The following is a 16,943-nucleotide window of genomic DNA, read 5'->3' as shown; positions in this document are numbered from 1 at the left end:
CAGCAATGCACAGTATCATTCCCCCAGCAATAAACTCCGCAACCGCTGCAGAAGGTAGAGGGGTTGTTATGCCGCTAAGCCCTACTCAGAGTAGACCTGCTGAATGAAATGAACAGATCGGAATCGGAGCATGCCTTTATGTTTCCAGGAGGTCTTAATCGGACGCAACTGGAGTCCTGTAAGTTGTTACCTGCATAACTTGGGCGCCACTGTAAGACGTAGCCAAGTAACTCCAGGAAAATAAGGAAGAGGGAGCGCTTTTGCCTGGCTGATGGCGCAGTGCCTCTTGCTAGCTGGGTAGAGGATAATAAAATAATAACTTATAATGATAATTTATTATTTATACCCCACCCACCTGGCTGGGTTTCCCCAGCCACTCTGGGTGGCTCCCAACAGAAGATTAAACACACGATAAAACATCAAAAAGCTTCCCTAAACAGGGCTGCCTTCAGATGTCTTCTAAAAGTTTGGTAGTTGTTTATTTCCTTGACATCTGATGGGAGGGTGTTCCACAGGGCGGGTGCCACCACCGAGAAGGCCCTCTGCCTGGTTCCCTGCAACCTCGCTTCTTGCAGGGAGGGAACCGCCAGAAGGCCCTCGGGAGATGGACCCCGGTGTCCGGGGTGGAGACGCTCCTTCAGGGATACTGGGCCGAGGCTGTTTGGGGCTTTCAAGGTCAGCACCAACACTTTGAATTGTGCTCGGAAACGTACTGGGAGCCAATGCAGGTCTTTCAGGACCGGTGTTATGTGGTCCCGGCAGCCACTCCCAGTCACCAGTCCAGCTGCCACGTTCTGGATTAGTTGTAGTTTCCAGGTCACCTTCCAAGGTGGCCCCACAGAGAGCGCATGGCAGTAGTTCAAGTGGGAGATAACCTCAGCCATGGGTAGGCAAACTAAGACCTGGGGGCCGGATCCGGCCCAATCGCCTTCTCAACCCAGCCTGCGGAAAATCCTGGAATCAGCGTGCAACAGTTCAATAAAGATCAGGCTTACTAGCTGCTTTGCTTCTCAATATTCTCTTCTTGGCCTCTGTTATTTCCTCCTGCCGACAGGGAACCCACTTAAGGACTCTATAGGGGCTCTTAGATGCCCCATAAGGGAAGATCTGCCTGGTCCAGCCTCACGTTTCTCACATTGCATAACCAGATATTACATCTGGAGATTGCAGAAACTACAAGCGAAAAAGTTTTGGAGTCTGAGCTCACTTACTTTCCTCTCCCCTCCTCGTCCCTCTTTCCTTTTGTGTCGTCTGCTTAGCCTCTGTTTCCTCCTACCGATGGGGAACCCACTTAAGGACTCTAGACGGGCTCATGCATACACCATAAGGGAAAAGGAGCAGGTTTCTCCCCCCCCCCCATAAAATAATAATAATCACTTCGTTTATCCAGGATGAACAAATTCTATGTGCAAGACTGACTAATGCACCAGTCTCCTCCTGATCTGACACGGAGAAGGAAGAGGTCAGGGAAGAAGGAGGGAGCGTGTATCACCCACACTAAACGCTAAATGCGGGCACCCAGAGAGGGGTGGGGGGGCGGACGGATGGGGTTGCCATGGCAAACAAGACAGAGCGTGGGAGAAAAAGAGGGATTTTGAAACAAGACAGAGCGTGGGAGAAAAAGAGGGGGGTGGAAAGCGAATAGCTCTGAGGTCATGGGGCCCACGACGCCCGCTGAGGTCTTCTAATAGGGGAGGGGGCGGAATAGATGAAAAGCAGGGTTTTTTGGGGGGAGGGGTGTCCCCCCCCCAGGGCAACGTCCCCCTGCCTCGCTTTTCCCACATCGCATGCCGTTCTCACAACCCCCTTGCGATGAAGATAGATGCTCCCTCGGCGGCTGGCCTCGCCGTTGCCACGGCAACGGGTACCGCTTCTCCGAGCATCTCCCCTCGCCATCATCACTATTGCTGCAAATATCAGGCTTCTCTGTCTCCCCTTTCAAGGGATTGGGTGCTACCATGACACGCAGACCCAGTGAGACCCAAACCCAGTGAGAGCATCTTTTTGCAAAGGGTTGTTTATACCCCCACCCCAAAAAATATTTGATGCGCTTTCTATGGCAACAGAGGACTTCGCTGTCCCACTAGCGAGCTTGCTGGGAGAGAGAGAGAAAAACAAAGACAGGAATACAATAGCCAGCCCCCCACCCCCCTTTGTGCTTTTTCCCCGCTGGGGTTGCTATAGAGACCCCTGCAATGTGGCCGAAGGCACAATCGCTCCAGACACCAGATAAATTAACATTTCATTGCCATGCAGGGCTAGTTTAAAAAAATCTTAAAAATGAAGGATACTCATTTTTATTTTTTTGTTTGGGGAATTTTGCTTGTTTGCAAAAATACATTTTGCATGCAGTGGAGAACCAAGGGCTGCATTCCAAACTTCTTCTTTGGCGAACCCTCGTGGCCGAGTAAGATTGTCTCCCATGAACACGGTTTTAATGAAGGAATGGGTTTCCCAAACCCCAAAACTGCCTGTGCAGGCATTTTTAAACTGCACCAAAATCCCCATTTCTCCTTAGCTAAAATGCATAAACTTTAGCCGTTGAGCAAATGCAAAACAAGAACACAGCTCTCTCCCTTATCAGTTTGACGGCAAGACTGGCCTTGACTTTACCAGTAGAACAGACACAGACATATCTTATGTTCTGACCACAAATGACGGGGAGACCCAAGTCTGGGACTAACGCCAGAGCATGTTCTCGGAAGTAGTAACCTTTTGCTCCAAGATAGGAGTAGGAACAGGAATATCCTTTTACGGTCAGGAGTGCAGGAAGGAAATCCCTTTTATGGTTGAGAGTACCAGAGCAGGAACCTATGTGATGTTAACCTGCATACATAGGCTGACGTGGTTGGAAGGAGGGAGAGGGCACCTGGAGGATATAAATACTGCATGAAACTTGTCATTTCTTTGGACTTGCTGTGGACTAATCACGCAAGTGCCTTCTGCTATCTGGAGAGCAGAATAAACTCTTTCTTTGAACCAACTCGGTGTCATTTTGACTTCCTTCCTCCTGTCCCGGAGCAACGCAGACCCAATCAGTGAACTTCAATAAGGCTACATTAACAGTGAGTCCATAAGTGACTATGGAGGCCAATTCTGGATCAACACATCCTTCCACAGTAGGGACATAGGTTTCCAGGCGGGAGGTGATCCCAGTGAGGGTTTGCCAAGTGCGCCTTTCTCTTAGCACCTTTCTCCCTTGCGTCCTGAGTTCGAGTGTCTTCAAAGCCCACGACACCTTTGGGAAAGGCTGTTCTCCAACTGGAGCGCTCGCAGGCCAGTGTTTCCCAATTGTTGGTGTTTATAATACATTTTTAAAGATTTGCCTTTAGGCAGTCTTTAAACCAACCTTACTGTCTGCTTGTGAAACACGGACCACTTATAAACGCTATCTCCAACTCCTCAAAAGATTCCATCAACGGTGTCTCCGAAATATTTTACACATCACTTGGGAAGACAGGCGAACTAATGCCAGTGTACTGGAAGAAGCAAAGATCTTCAGTGTCGAAGCGATGATGCAACGATATCTAGAGCGGGACAGGTGATGTTTTTTGGGTAATATGATGGACAAACGGCTTAAACAACAAGGTGTGCCATGGCTGATGTTCGCTGGAATATAATTAAATGTATAGCCTGGACACGACCAGAACCAGCCTTCAGGCAGTTCTGTATATTTATATACATAGGAAATATTTACGTAATCAGAGCAATTAAAATTATCCTTGCCCATTTTCACACAATTGGTCTTTGTGCAATTCACCATACAGGCACAAGTAACATTAAAGGAAGCCACGTATGGGGTCAATAAACATCAACTTTGTTGGACTGGTCATGTTGTGCGGATGCCTGAATATCGTCTTCCAAAGCAACTACTCTATTCCGAACTTAAAAATGGAAAGTGTAATTCTGGTTGCCAACAAAAGAGGTATAAAGACTGTCTCAAGGCATATCTTAATAAATGTAGTATAAGGCAAATTGATGGACAGGGTTAATACTGATGTGCTACAGCCAACCTTTCCCCATTGAAAGTCGTCTCTCTATAGTATAGCAACTTTCCCTCTTCACCACCAGAAACTTTAAAAAAAGAGATGTGTTTAAGACTTGCAGAGTTCCCCCCATCCCCAGGGAAGCATGGAAATAAATAAATAAAAATAATAGGTGCATAAAATGGGAGGCAGCTGGAATTATATGAGGAAGGGGAGTTGAGCATAAAAACAAAAGAGAACAAAAACAAAAAAAGGCACAATAATAAAAAGTAGGAAAGAAACAGAAGCAAAGAATACAGAAGACATTTATTGAGAGCCAAAATAAAAAGAAGTACAGATAAGCCAATCGACTGCTTTCTACAATCCAAACAAGGAAAATAAGTAATGGGCTACAGAAGAAAAACTACTACGTTCAGTATAGAATAGTTTTAATTTCTTTTTTTTGTTTTCTTTTTTTGCATTACATTTTTTCCCCCTCGTGAGCCAAGCGATGGAATTTCTGACACGAATGGCAAGCCCTCCCCAGCCCCCAATACTGAACCTGTAATAAGCTGGTTATCAAAATATACAATACATCTGTTTTACCAAAAAACGTGGGTTCTGCTGCCCCCTCATGTCTTACAACAGGTATAAAAAATTATAAATATTTACACCTTTTTTTCCTCATTACTCACATTTACATGAAAAAAAACACAGGATCGAAAAGGAGAAGGGGGGGTGGAACCAGGAAAAAAAAGGAAAGATTAAACTCCCTTCTCTCCCCCCGCAACCCAGTTAAACTGCTATACGCCTGTGTGCGTCTGAAAACATACCAACTCAACACACGCGGATATAGAAGTCCTCAAAGGTTTGCTGACTGATTCTCAAGCTACTTCTTAAAAATGAAAAAAAAAAACACGTCAGCAGGGGGAGAGGGTTTGTGATGTCCGAGCGGCCCCCCCAAGACGCAAAGCACGCTTTTTAAAACATAGAAACAACGCTAGAGATCGTTTTTAACCAAGGTTAGCATTTAAAGTGGTACTTTTGCTGGGCGCCGCTGGGGGGGGGGTGCCTCGCCGCGTGGTCCAACGGTGGCCCCCTTCTTCCTAAATCAACCGGCGTGGGGGGCCCCGCAGCGACGGACCTCCATGCCGCGCTGAACGAGCCGCCCCACCCCAGACCCCTCTTCCCCCCTCCAGAGCCCGTTGCCTTTAGGGCCGGGCGAAGGGGGTGGCGCGCTATGTTTCTCAACCCGGAGAGCGGCTGCTGACCTTGCTGGGAAGGCCAACCTGCGCCCTCGACGCCAGCTACAGACCGGGGGGCAAGCAGGCAGGGGAGAAAACACGCACAAAAGGCGATGTGCACAGGGTCAGCTGAGGAAGCGAGGGCCGCCCGACGGCTTCAGATCGGCCCTTGCCGCTCGGGCAAGATTCTTTTCCGCGGATGGCGTTATTGCGAAGCACGGGGAGGACTGCGGGCGAGAGGCTCTCTCCCCCCCCCCCCTTTACGTGGGTGACCCAAGGACAAATCCTGACTCAAAAAAACATCCATACACACCTCCAGCATAGATTGCATCCCCGTGATACTGGGATGGATATATAGATTATTTTAAAAAAAGATTTAAGACTTTTTTCTTTCCTTTCCAAAACCCACAGTGACAAAAGGGAAAAAAAGCAAGTCGTCCAACAGATCCCGCGAAGCAGGGAACGCGGGCGACTTGAGAGACAACACCACATACGTCGAAGAGAAAGAAGAAAAAAAACGAACAACAACTTTGGTCCACAATTTGAGGAACTATAACCCTGATATTAAGTACAAAGATTCTGGTTATCTTAAAATCTCACATGAGCCAAGAGGGAAATGTAAGGCAACATCGGAATATAAAGAAGGCAATATATCAACCCGGGAAAAGTTGGAGGTCACAGAAGAATTGTGTTTTTAGGTACTATCTTGGTGCAGAGGAAGAAAGCAATTTGCATTTCTTTAAATAATATAGATAAGCTTGGATTATTACAGTAAGATGACTCCTTTTAAATGTGGGTCCTTTCCTTCTCTCGAATTTGCTACTTTAAATACTTCTTCAAAGTACAACGTTAATCTTCGGAAACGACTTCATCTCGATAAAACTAAAATTATGTGCTAGTGGGGGTTTTTTTTTTCCAGCTTACGAACGAAGAAAAAAAAATCACAAGAGTACAGGATACATGGGTAATAGAAAGAGCAGGTTTAGATATATTTATACCATCTATATATAAAAAAAAGTTACGCTATTGCATTTTGCATATATAGATATATACGTATGAATTAATTAGAATATTTGGTCAACTGGAAATATTGCTAGGCAAAGGTAAGACTGCATTGTAGAACAAAATTATAGTAGAAAAGGGGTTAAAACAAGAAGCTGAAACTACTAATAGCTTGAGATCGGAGATATGCTGGTGGTTAAAGGGTGAAATCGAGGTTACAAAGGAATCTGAAACCAACCCTTTTATAGGATGAGGCCCAAATTAAGATTCTGAACACAGATTTGGAGAAGTTGGCTGCTCCGGTTTAACTAATTTACAGTTTCCACAGCTTTGGGGAATACTTAATGCGAAAAGGGGAACCCCCTTTTCGCTGAAACGCCGACTGATGGGGCAAAGGACGCCCCCCCCCCCCCAATTCAAGCACAAATACATTATCGGCCCGATTCTTGCGAACTTTGCGGGCTGGAGGAAACCCAACTCAGTCTGCGAGTTAAGATACGTTTTACGCAGAGATATATTAGAGGAAGGTAATGCTTTATCCGCCACCCCCCTCTTTGCAACTTTAAAGAATTTTCCCAATGGCTGCTGTCCCCCCCTTTTATTTTTACAGAAAAAGCTTCTAAGGCACAGGATGCTTGATGCAAGGCTTGGGGGGGGAGGGCTCCCCCCCCCCAACAAAGGAAGGCATCTGTGTTCAGGGAAAAAATGTATTTTAAGAAAGGGTCAGACTCGAGATAAAAGGCATTGCTGTGAAGCTGGTCAGCTTTCTGGGAATGGGTGGGATTTCGTTATTTTCTTAAGGGGGGGAGAAACTCCCGGAGAGGCTTCTTAACCAAGAACTGTAAACTTCTAAGTTTATGGTTTTGTGTTTTTTTCTTGGTCAAATCTATTTACAGTCAACCCCACTCACTGCAAGAAAGGTTATAGCGACGTGAATTAAGAATTTGCATTTCTCTTTTTATAAAAAGGAACACCCGGTAAACTGTTTCATCTTTAAAAAAATAAAATCTGTTGTCTTTTTAAGGTCACTTCTGCTGCAATCTCAATCTCTCTCTCTCTCTTTAAAGTGGCTTCTTATTTTGTTTCTGGAATGACGGAAGTTGTCCCACCCCCATGCCGGTGGCCCAGCCCTTGGGAAAAAAGGACGCCGAGGCCACCAGGAAGGGTGGCGACGGCTTTTTTGTTTTGTTTTGTTTTCTCAGTCAGGGTCCATATTCTGCCGCGCGGGCGCCTCCGGAAAACCCCCGCCTAGATGGTGGACTTCGAGAAGGAGACGCGCAAGTGGTGGTTTTCGCCCAGGTCGTGGTTGTGGAGGTCGATGAGCGATTGGATGGCCTCGTCGACGGAGCTCATTTGGATGAGAGCCATCTTGCGGTCTTTCCTGCCCGGGGGAAACAAAAGCGTTCTGGGTCAGAGAAGGGGGGAGAGCACACAGAGACCGCGCGCGAGATACCCGTTCCAAGTTCAAGGCCAAGGAAGAGAGAGAGGGCAGGAGCTAGCAATCCCGGGGGTGGGGCTGGATGACCTTTGGGGACCCCTTCCCAACTCGGCAGCCCTATGGCAAACATCGGAGAGGGAAGGCTGGCCGTTTAGCGGGCTGCCTCACCACGGGACTAGCCGCTCCATTCCAGCTTTTGTGATCTGGACCAAAGCCAAGGTTGAATTTGAAATGTGCCCCGAATCAGATCGGGGAAACAATGAACTAGGGCAGGGGTCTGCAACCTTTAAGACAAAAAGAGCCACTTGGACCTGTTTCCGAAGGAAAAAACCCTGGGAGCCGCAAAACCATTGCGACATTTAAAGCATGCGTGCCGCTGCCCTCCGATCTGACAGCGGCCGGGAAGGTGACGTTGGGACGGTGCGTGACTAACGCACGCACCACCCCCATGCGACGTCACAGCCAGTACAGCGCCCGCCACAGTGAGGAGTGTCGGGGCGCACAATGCGCCTCCTCCCCTCGCTAGTATCTGCCCCGGAGCCGCGGCAAAGGTGTAAAAGAGCCACATGTGGCTCCGGAGCCGCAGGTTGCAGACCCCTGAACTAGGGGAATGTTGGTGATCAGGTATGGGGGACCCATCAAAAAGTATTTTCCGTGCCACTGTGTTGTGGCTCCTTCCCTCTGAGGTGTGGGGGAAAGAAGGAGCCTGCAGTCTGAATAACGCTGTAACTAGAGACTCGCAGGCAACTGGCCCAGTGCAGATACTCATGTCAGGAAAAGGGAAGAGATTTCAGAGCCCTGTTCTTAGAGGGCAATCTGCCTGGGCTCCAGCACTGCATCTTAAATTTCTAATGCCGAGCTCATCCGCCCAATGCAACACAGTAGAGTTGCTACCAGCGGCGGCTTCTGCAAGGCAACGGGGATCCACACTTACTGGAAGAATTTGAAGCCTTTCACCATCCCGCCGTTACTGGAGAACAGCAGCTTGAGGTCGTCTTCGATTATCGAAGGCCTGCGGGAACAGAAAGGGAATAGGATTATGCTAAGGTCCAGGCTCTGGAGTTGCTTCACACAGTCAAAGGGCCCAATTCAACAATCTCTGGAAAAAATCAACATGAAATTCACTGCTTGCTACACATTGAGAGACAAAAATGTATCACATAAATGATGGAGATGTGGAGGAGGAGTGGGCTCTATGTTGCACATGTGGTAGACATGCAAAAAAATTAAGGAGTTCTGGGATGAAATATATATGGAACTCAAAAAAATGCTTAAGGTTTCATTTACAGAAAATTACCCAGAGGCTTTCCTTCTTGGAATATAAGGTCCTGATATACCAACAAATGTCTTCCAAAGCAACTCCTCTATTCCGAACTTAAAAATGGAAAGCGTAATGCTGGTGGTCAACAAAAGAGGTTCAAAGACTCTCTCAAGGCAAATCTTTTAAAAATGTAGTATAAACACCAACAATTGGGAAACGCTGGCCTGCAAGCGCTCCAGTTGGAGAACAGCCTTGACCAAAGGTGTCGTGGGCTTTGAAGACACTCGAACTCAGGACGCGAGGGAGAAACATGCTAAGAGGAAGGCACACTTGGCAAACCCTCACCGGCATCAACTCCCACCCGGAAACTTATGTCCCCACTGTGAAAGGACGTGGGGATCCAGAATTGGCCTCCACAGTCACTTACGGACTCACTGCTAAAATCGTGTTCATGGAAGGCAATCTTACTCGGCTACGAGGGATCGCCAAAGCAACGACTTACGGAATATTGGAGAGATGGAGGGTGGCGGAAGGGGGGAAAATGTTTTGGAAGTTCTTGGAGCCTGGCTTCTTGAAACGGTGGAGGGGAGAGTTGCCGTAGTCCTTGGTCAGCCCCTGGTCTTCCTGCCCTTCGCGGGGCAATTGTACTGTCTGGTGCTTTGACAGAGTGATGCGGATGGGCTTTCCGTGAAGCTTTTGACCATTGAGGTGGCTCATGGCTGGAGAGAGAGAGAAAGAGAGAGTGTGTTAAGGAAACGATGGGGCTGTATCTATGTTCAGAGGGCAGAGCAGACCCAGATGTGCCCCACGAAAGGTTTCTTTGGGGGGAGGCAAGAGGAAACGCTGGAGAAACACCCCACCCCCAACCCCAGGTGCTGATCGTAAGCTAGAGAAACCAACAGTCTGGCTTTGCTGAAATGCCCAGGGGCAGAGGAACGGTGGTGGTTGCATCAAACTACTGTATTTTTCGCTCTGTAAGACGCACCTAGTTTTCGGAGGAGGAAAACAAGAAAAAAATATATATTCTGAATTTCAGAAGCCAGAACAGCAAGAGGGATCACTGCGCAGCGAAAGCAGCAATCCCTCTTGCTGTTCTGGCTTCTGGGAGAGCTGCGCAGCCTGCATTCGCTCCATAAGACGCACACACATTTCCCCTTACTTTTTAGGAGGGGAAAAGTGAGTTTTATAGAGCAAAAAATACGGTAACTCTTACGCACAGCAGACCCACTGAGATTAACGGACCAAAACTGGTTAGGAACGTTAATCTCTGTGGGTCTGCTGCAAGCAACGGTTAGCTCATTGCAACCCAAACTCCGCTGTGTCCCAAAACCAGTGGGGAGGTGGCGCTGGGCGCTCTGTGGGAAATGGCAGAAATCGCCTCCCGACTTTCCCAAATGCAAAACCCCACTGCTTCTCTGTCCCTCCTGTGGATCGAAGGAGCCCTTCCAATTGCAGGAGGGCAACTCTGAATCCAACCCCTTTGCGTTGGCTGGAGCTATTTTACCCTACACACGGGCCCCTAAATCTTCAGTATGTATCTACAGGAGCCGGGCAAAAATGCTTCTCCTCAACCAGACGTTTGGCTGATTCCATGGCCTTTTCGATCTATCTGTTGCAGGGGATGGGGGCTATTGTTCTCATATTGTTTTGCTATCTGTTTGGTGGATTCACAATTGTATTCTTATGTTGTGAAGCGCCCCGCAATCTTAAGATGAACGGGCAGGACAGTGGTACCTTGGGTTCTTGAATGTAATCCATTCTGGGAGCCCGTTCGACTCCCGAAACCGTTCGAAAACCAAGAAAAGCATTTGCAAACCGGAATACTTACTTCCGGGTCTGCGGCCTTCGGGAGCCCAGCCTGTTTGAGGACCAAGGTACCACTGTATACCAATTTAATAAACAGCAACACAGAAGGCAGCTCCCTTTGTTAGCGCCATTACTATTCCCCAACGTTCAGAGAAGAGGGGATTAATAATAATAATAATAATAATAATATTCTTTACCCAGCTGGGCTTGATTGCCATCTGCCATTTGAACCAAGGCGTTTTCTTTCTTATTGAACAAGATCTTCACTCTCTGCACATCACCATACACGCCTTGGGAGGAAGCAAGGGAAGAGGGGGCGGTGGTGAAAAAAAGGAGGTTATCAAGGACGAAATCCGCTTGCCTCTAGCCTAAAATCCAATCAAGGCACTTCCAAACCCCCCACATTGCTCTCACTCCCGCTTGAAAGTTGGGTTTTGTTCTGCTGGGGATACATCTTGACCCAGCAGCAGAAAAAAGTGGAACGATCTTTAGGTGGAGTTATAAAACACATGTTTTATCTTGTGGGGGGGGGGTTGTGGCCCCAAAAAGTGACCCGTGGAGGCCAGGAGGGGCAAATCTGCACATGCTCTCTCTTCCTGACCCAACGAAACAGGCATGCAAAGCAATCAAAACCATGCACGATGATGTACGAAACAAAAAAATGATTTAAAAACGGGGAAAATAACTAAAGCTAGGGTAACGCAAATAATAAAAAAAGCATCCGATCGAAGCGGCAAAACCCATCCCGCCGCCCCTTCCCCACCCCCCACCCCCCGCCGAAAAGCAAAACCTCAAAGTGAAATAATAACATTTTTAAAAAGGTAATAAAAAAAGTGTGAATGATAACGTACCGAAAAGAATAAAGAGGCATTGGGGTGTAACTCTCTTTAGAGAACAGCAGAGGCAAGGCAGCGGAGAGACAGGGAAGAGGTAAGGAATCGGAGGGGAGAGCGGAGGTTGCGTAAATCGTCGACAACGAAGGAAAGGTAGAGTCCCCGCAGGAAATGGCGAAATTGGTTGATGGATGATGAAGTTTTCAAGATGGTTAATATTGAAGGGCAGGTTGGTTTCCGAAGAGCAGGAAGGTTTTTTTTTTTTTGGTTTGGTTTTGGTTTGAGGGGGGTATTTTTTTTAAAAATATATATAAAAAATATATTTGTTTCAAGCAACAACAGGAAGCAGAAGTACCGTGCAGTCAGTTGGCAAAGAAATTCCGGATCGGGGGAGAAGGGGGAAAAAAAATAATAATAATTGAGGGAAGGGGGTGGAGAGAAAAGGAAAAAAAAGTAGCAAAAAACATAGGTCAGTAAATACATAAAAGAAATATGTAGTGTTCCATCAGTAAAAGATTTATAGATTTCTAAAAAACGTACAATACTTCGGTTTTACAGAGGAAAAACTAGTTAATAGGTTGTGGTTGGTTGGTTTTTGGTTTTTATTTTGTTTAAACCTAGTGGAACACAACAGTAAAAAGAAGAGCACTTTACTTAAGTAAGGTATAACTAAGAGGGAGAGGCAGTATTGCAACAGAGGGATTCACAGGCAAGAGGACAAACTCCGGATCGTGACCACATATAACAGTCACGTGGGGTGACAAGGGAGGCAGGTCTTCAAAGGGTCCAGGTCAGCCTCCAGGACACAAGTACATTTCTGAGCACAATTCAAAGGGTTGGTGCTGGCCTTGAAAGCCCTAAACGGCCCAGTATCCCTGAAGGAGCGTCTCCACCCCGGACACCGGGGTCCATCTCCCGAGGGCCTTCTGGCGGTTCCCTCCCTGCGAGAAGCCAAGTTACAGGGAACCGGGCAAAGGGCCTTTTTGGTGGTGGCGCCCGCCCTGTGGAACGCCCTCCCACCAGATGTCAAAGAGAACAACTACTACCAGACTTTTAGAAGACATCTGAAGGCAGCCCCGTTTAGGGAAGCTTTAATGCTTAATCGGTTATTGTGTTTTAATATTCTGTTGGAAGCTGCCCAGAGTTGCTGGGGAAACCCAGCCAGATGGGCGGGGTATAAATCATTATTATTATTCCCCAGATGTTGCCAGGTTGTAACGCTAACCACCCCTGGAGACTTGGCCAAACTGACTGGGGACGATGGGAGGACCCTCGTGCCAACAGCATCTGGGGGACGCCACAAAAGGCCTGCCCCACTGAATCCCTTCAGTATGGCAGGCTGTGATGGAGAAGGCCTGAGTTCAGCATTCTTTGTAAGCCAGGGAGTTGCCTGGTGGAGCTTGCATTTCCCCTGAGCGCAACTGAGCTTTCCCCCCTTATGCTTACAAAAAGGTTCCCCGACTCGACGCCAACTTGCTAAGCCGGGAAACTCCAGCGCAGGAACCGATCAAGGTTTGGAGAAGGGTCTGCGGACTAGCCACCCGCCATATCGATACTGGTGGGTCCTGGTGGTGGTGGTGGGGAACGGGAGGATTCCCTCTGGAGAACACTGCCTCTCCAAACAGTATGCACAGATTAAGTTTCTACAACACTGATTATACAAGCAATGGAAAAAATAAAAAGGTCGAGGAGACGTTAGTTCACAGCTTCACTACAGGTATCGAGGTTTTTAGCCCAAAAGGAGAGAAGCTGGATGGATGAGGGAGCGTCGAAGGAACATACACGCAAGAGGCGCGAGGAGCTGCTCAGCAATTCGCCTAAGGGACAGGCAAAACCACCAGGGCTTTTCAAGAGAACGTGGCAGCCACGTTTTGAGATTGGAGGTGCAGAGTTTAGCAGGCAATGACACAGCCGACAGCTGTGCTTGCATGGGCTTCCTGGGAAACAACTGCGGCACAAAAAAGGGGCAGGTGCGTTCAGATTCTGTAACTCCTTCTCCTCTCCCTAAAGACTCTCAGACTCCTAGCGTATAATGCAGTTTTCTGGTAGAGGTGTCGATCGCCCTGAGGCCATTCTGCCACCAGGTGGTCCTACCCACCTGTCAAGTCGGCCAGCAGGGTTGAGGGGATGGTTAAAAGACCTGGCCTGCCGGGCCAAAAAAAGGCTGCTCGCCTCCACTCTAAAAAAGGGCAATGTTCAGGGTTACCTCCATCCTGCCTCATAGCATCCCTATGCCCCAAATGGTTTCTCTCTCAAGGAAGTGGATTGTGGCGGAACAACCGGCTTATTGTTCATTGGACATTTCGCTGATTTTTACGTTCTGTGGCAGAACACCACTAACTGCTTAATGATATGTTTTAACCCACCTCCCTGTTTTTTCCCCTGTGATTTATACTATAACGGCCCTTTGGCTACAAGCAGCAAGAATGCGGCTAAGTCCCTTGCCTGCTCCTCCTAGCCAATGTTGTTTCCAACAGGCTCAAGAATTCAAGGATCTATCTGGGAGCTCAACGCTGCACTCTCTCTGGTCTGACAGTTCAGGGGAGCTACTCAAGGCAGACCACCCCTCCATGCCTTCTTTTGCTAGTGAATGAGGAGAGGGGTTTCTAGTTGCCAGGGCTCAAGGTCCCATCAGGCTGAAGACTAAGGGTTAGTTCCAGTGTTCGTGACAATCAGAGTAAAAAGGTAAAGGGACCCCTGACCATTAGGTCCAATCGTGACCGACTCTGGGGTTCATCTCGCTTTATTGGCTGAGGGAGCCGGCGTCCAGCTTCCGGGTCATGTGGCCAGCAGGACTAAGCCGCTTCTGGCGAACCAGAGCAGCGCACGGAAACGCCGTTTACCTTCCAGCTGGAGCGGTACTATCTATCTACTTGCACTTTGATGTGCTTTCAAACTGCTAGGTTGGCAGGAACTGGGACCAAGCAACGGGAGCTCACCCCGTCGTGGTTTAACTCACAGCGCCACTCACGTCCCACTTAAATCTGGGGCACGACTAACTCACGCCCATTTGGAAAGGAAGGACTGGCCTGTTTACGAGTGCCACGTAATTCCAACTCTACAATTCTGTGATAACGTTCACTTTGCACCTGTTAAGAAACCAGAACTCCCTCACTACTACAAGTTCCCTGAATCCCTTCTGGGCATCTCCTAAAAACCTTTTTTGTTTAGGCGAAAGCTTACACATTAAGTTGATGAATTGCTGGCAGCACCTCATGCTCTGAAAAAAGCAGTTATAGTGGACAGAAAAAGACATAGCAAAACAGATTGAGATTGGTTATTTTCCTATTAAGTTTTTTTTTTTAATTTTATAGTGGTTCTCTCATCCATGTCTCTGCTTTGGAGCTTCTGAAACAACCAAGATAAGCAGAAATCCAAGATTCTGGCCACAGCCTTGTCAGTTTCAAGCACCGGGGGGGCTCAAGCAATGTACACAAACACATTGCAATAACACCTGAATGCAATTTCACAGAAACCCACTTCAAAGGCAAAGTGGGTCTCTGCTGAATTGCATCCTTTTATTTTACACAGAAAATACCAGGCTTCGTTTTTTGTTTGCCTCGAGAGCCTCAGTTTGCAAGGCAGCCAAATGTTCCAACTCAAAAAAGGGGGAAAGGGGGGTGGGAATGTTAAAATGGAACTTAAAAATGTTTTTAAAAGTTAAGGAGCAAAAATTAAGTAAGGCACAACAACACCAACAACTTTAAAGGAATTTCGGTCAAAGGTGGGAATGTACCAATGCATGACAAAGGAAATATATAACTTGCAAAAGGTAAAATGAAGCTAAAGCTGGCAAGGGGAGGGGAGGGCAAGGAATTAAGATACCCATGAAGGGGACAGAAGCCACATCGTCACTCCAACTAAAGAGTTCTTAAAAAGTCATGACATGCCAAAGGGAAAAACCAAAGGGGAGGATCTGGGCTACTGTGAGGTCGACCCAAGTAGAGACAAAAGCTTAGCGGGAGATTTCACATTCTGAATTTTTCGCTGTTGGGAGTGAGAGCAGACCAGCTAAACCTTTGCGCTTGGTAAGGCAAGGAAGAGGGCAATGGTTTATAAAGGCTTCCACCTGTGTCTCTTTTAAGTCAGGGATGGGAAACCTCTGGCAATAGGAATTGGGGGTCCAGCAATATCTGGGGAGCGGCAGCTTCACACCCCCCTTCTTGCTTTAAGTCACCCACTTAAGAATTACACCGGGCTCCCCGTTCATTCCCCCCTCATTTTATCGCACTCCAGTTCAGAGAAAGGAAAGGTGTTTGGCATTGTGACGCTTCAGCGTTAAAGTATTTCGTGAGAAGCGACTGGAGAGATAGGCGAGAGCAGAAAGTAACTGGAAGAAGCAGAAGTAAATAATAATATAGATATATATATATATATGAGATATTAAAGTTGGACAGAAGAAGATTTATTACAAGGCTTCCACTAACCTCGGCGTTCAAATTGCTAACCAGCAGAACGGAGTTCCCACCCCCGGAAAGGCCGGGAATTGCAATCCGCCCTGCGGCTGCTGCGGCGGCCGCTGCTGAAGGGATACCCAAAGGAGCAAGCGCTCCATGTACATTGGGGACTGAGAGGCCTGGAAAAATTAAAGCGTATTAACCAGTGAATGGAAGTCCACAGCGCATCCTCGGCCGACACCCCGTGGGGCTGACCCACGGTGCTTCTTTGGAGAGAGGGGGTTTGCGTCTCGGTGCCCCCATCCTCCCTGAACGCAAAGGGCCACAGAGCCTCTCCAGTGCTGCGTTTGTGCTCTCGGGCTTCTGGCAAGAGTTGGGGGGGTGGGGAAAGGAATTTTTCTCTCTCCTTGGGTGCCGGGGGGGGGGCAACCAGACAAGCTCTAGGTGTGTCTAGTTTACGAACTGGATTCGGCAACATTCCACGGGTTTATCTAAAGCAAAAAATTCCACCACTGGGGAGAGAAGCGGGGAAAGGGGGGTGCGACAACACACAAAACGCGGTGCATTCCTAAGGGGTCTTTCCACCAATACATGCCTGGGAGTGCCTCATTCAGTCGGATCATGCACATACCAAACCACAGCTGTGTGCATTCCAGGCATTTTAAATATATATATATACTGTATATGCACATATATATTCTACAAGGTTTTCGTTTTCAGAAGGGGGCCTTTCAAAAGCAGGCGTCCGAACACCAGCTTGTTTGAAAAGCTCCCTTGCGTGTTACCACTCGTCAAAATTCCTCGCTCGAAAGGCACGTTTTACCTGTTGTACGCCACAGCACACAAATAAAGGGGGGGTTTCTGCCGTTTTCCCATGGGATTACACCACGGGCAGGGAGAGACAGGTACAGGGGCCGAGCATTATCAATATATGCGCACCGTCACACGACCACCGCTTCCCCGGACTGCCGTTATGCGCAGCAAGCTTCAGAAACAA

At 47.8% G+C, this 16,943-nt stretch overlaps 1 protein-coding gene across 2 annotated transcripts in view; it reads right to left on the bottom strand.

Moving 5' to 3' along the window:
• Positions 1-4,273: 4,273 nt before the first annotated feature.
• The window catches only part of PTBP1 (polypyrimidine tract binding protein 1), a 38,212-nt gene continuing 25,542 nt past the window's right edge, over positions 4,274-16,943 (bottom strand). For both annotated transcript variants that reach the window (XM_083483876.1, XM_083483875.1), the window contains 6 exons: positions 15,977-16,125; positions 11,568-11,601; positions 10,914-11,006; positions 9,413-9,629; positions 8,584-8,661; positions 4,274-7,592 (listed from right to left, as the gene is read on the bottom strand). In XM_083483876.1, coding sequence (XP_083340002.1) covers positions 7,460-7,592; positions 8,584-8,661; positions 9,413-9,629; positions 10,914-11,006; positions 11,568-11,601; positions 15,977-16,125 — 704 coding nt within the window. In that variant the 3' untranslated portion in view covers positions 4,274-7,459. The remainder of the gene's footprint in view (positions 7,593-8,583; positions 8,662-9,412; positions 9,630-10,913; positions 11,007-11,567; positions 11,602-15,976; positions 16,126-16,943) is intronic.

The sequence above is a fragment of the Podarcis liolepis genome, assembly GCF_965112155.1.
Source record: "Podarcis liolepis genome assembly, chromosome: 18".
Taxonomy (NCBI): domain Eukaryota; kingdom Metazoa; phylum Chordata; class Lepidosauria; order Squamata; family Lacertidae; genus Podarcis; species Podarcis liolepis.
The sequence above is the reverse complement of the archived record's forward strand: the minus strand, read 5'-3'. Positions and strand labels throughout refer to the sequence as shown.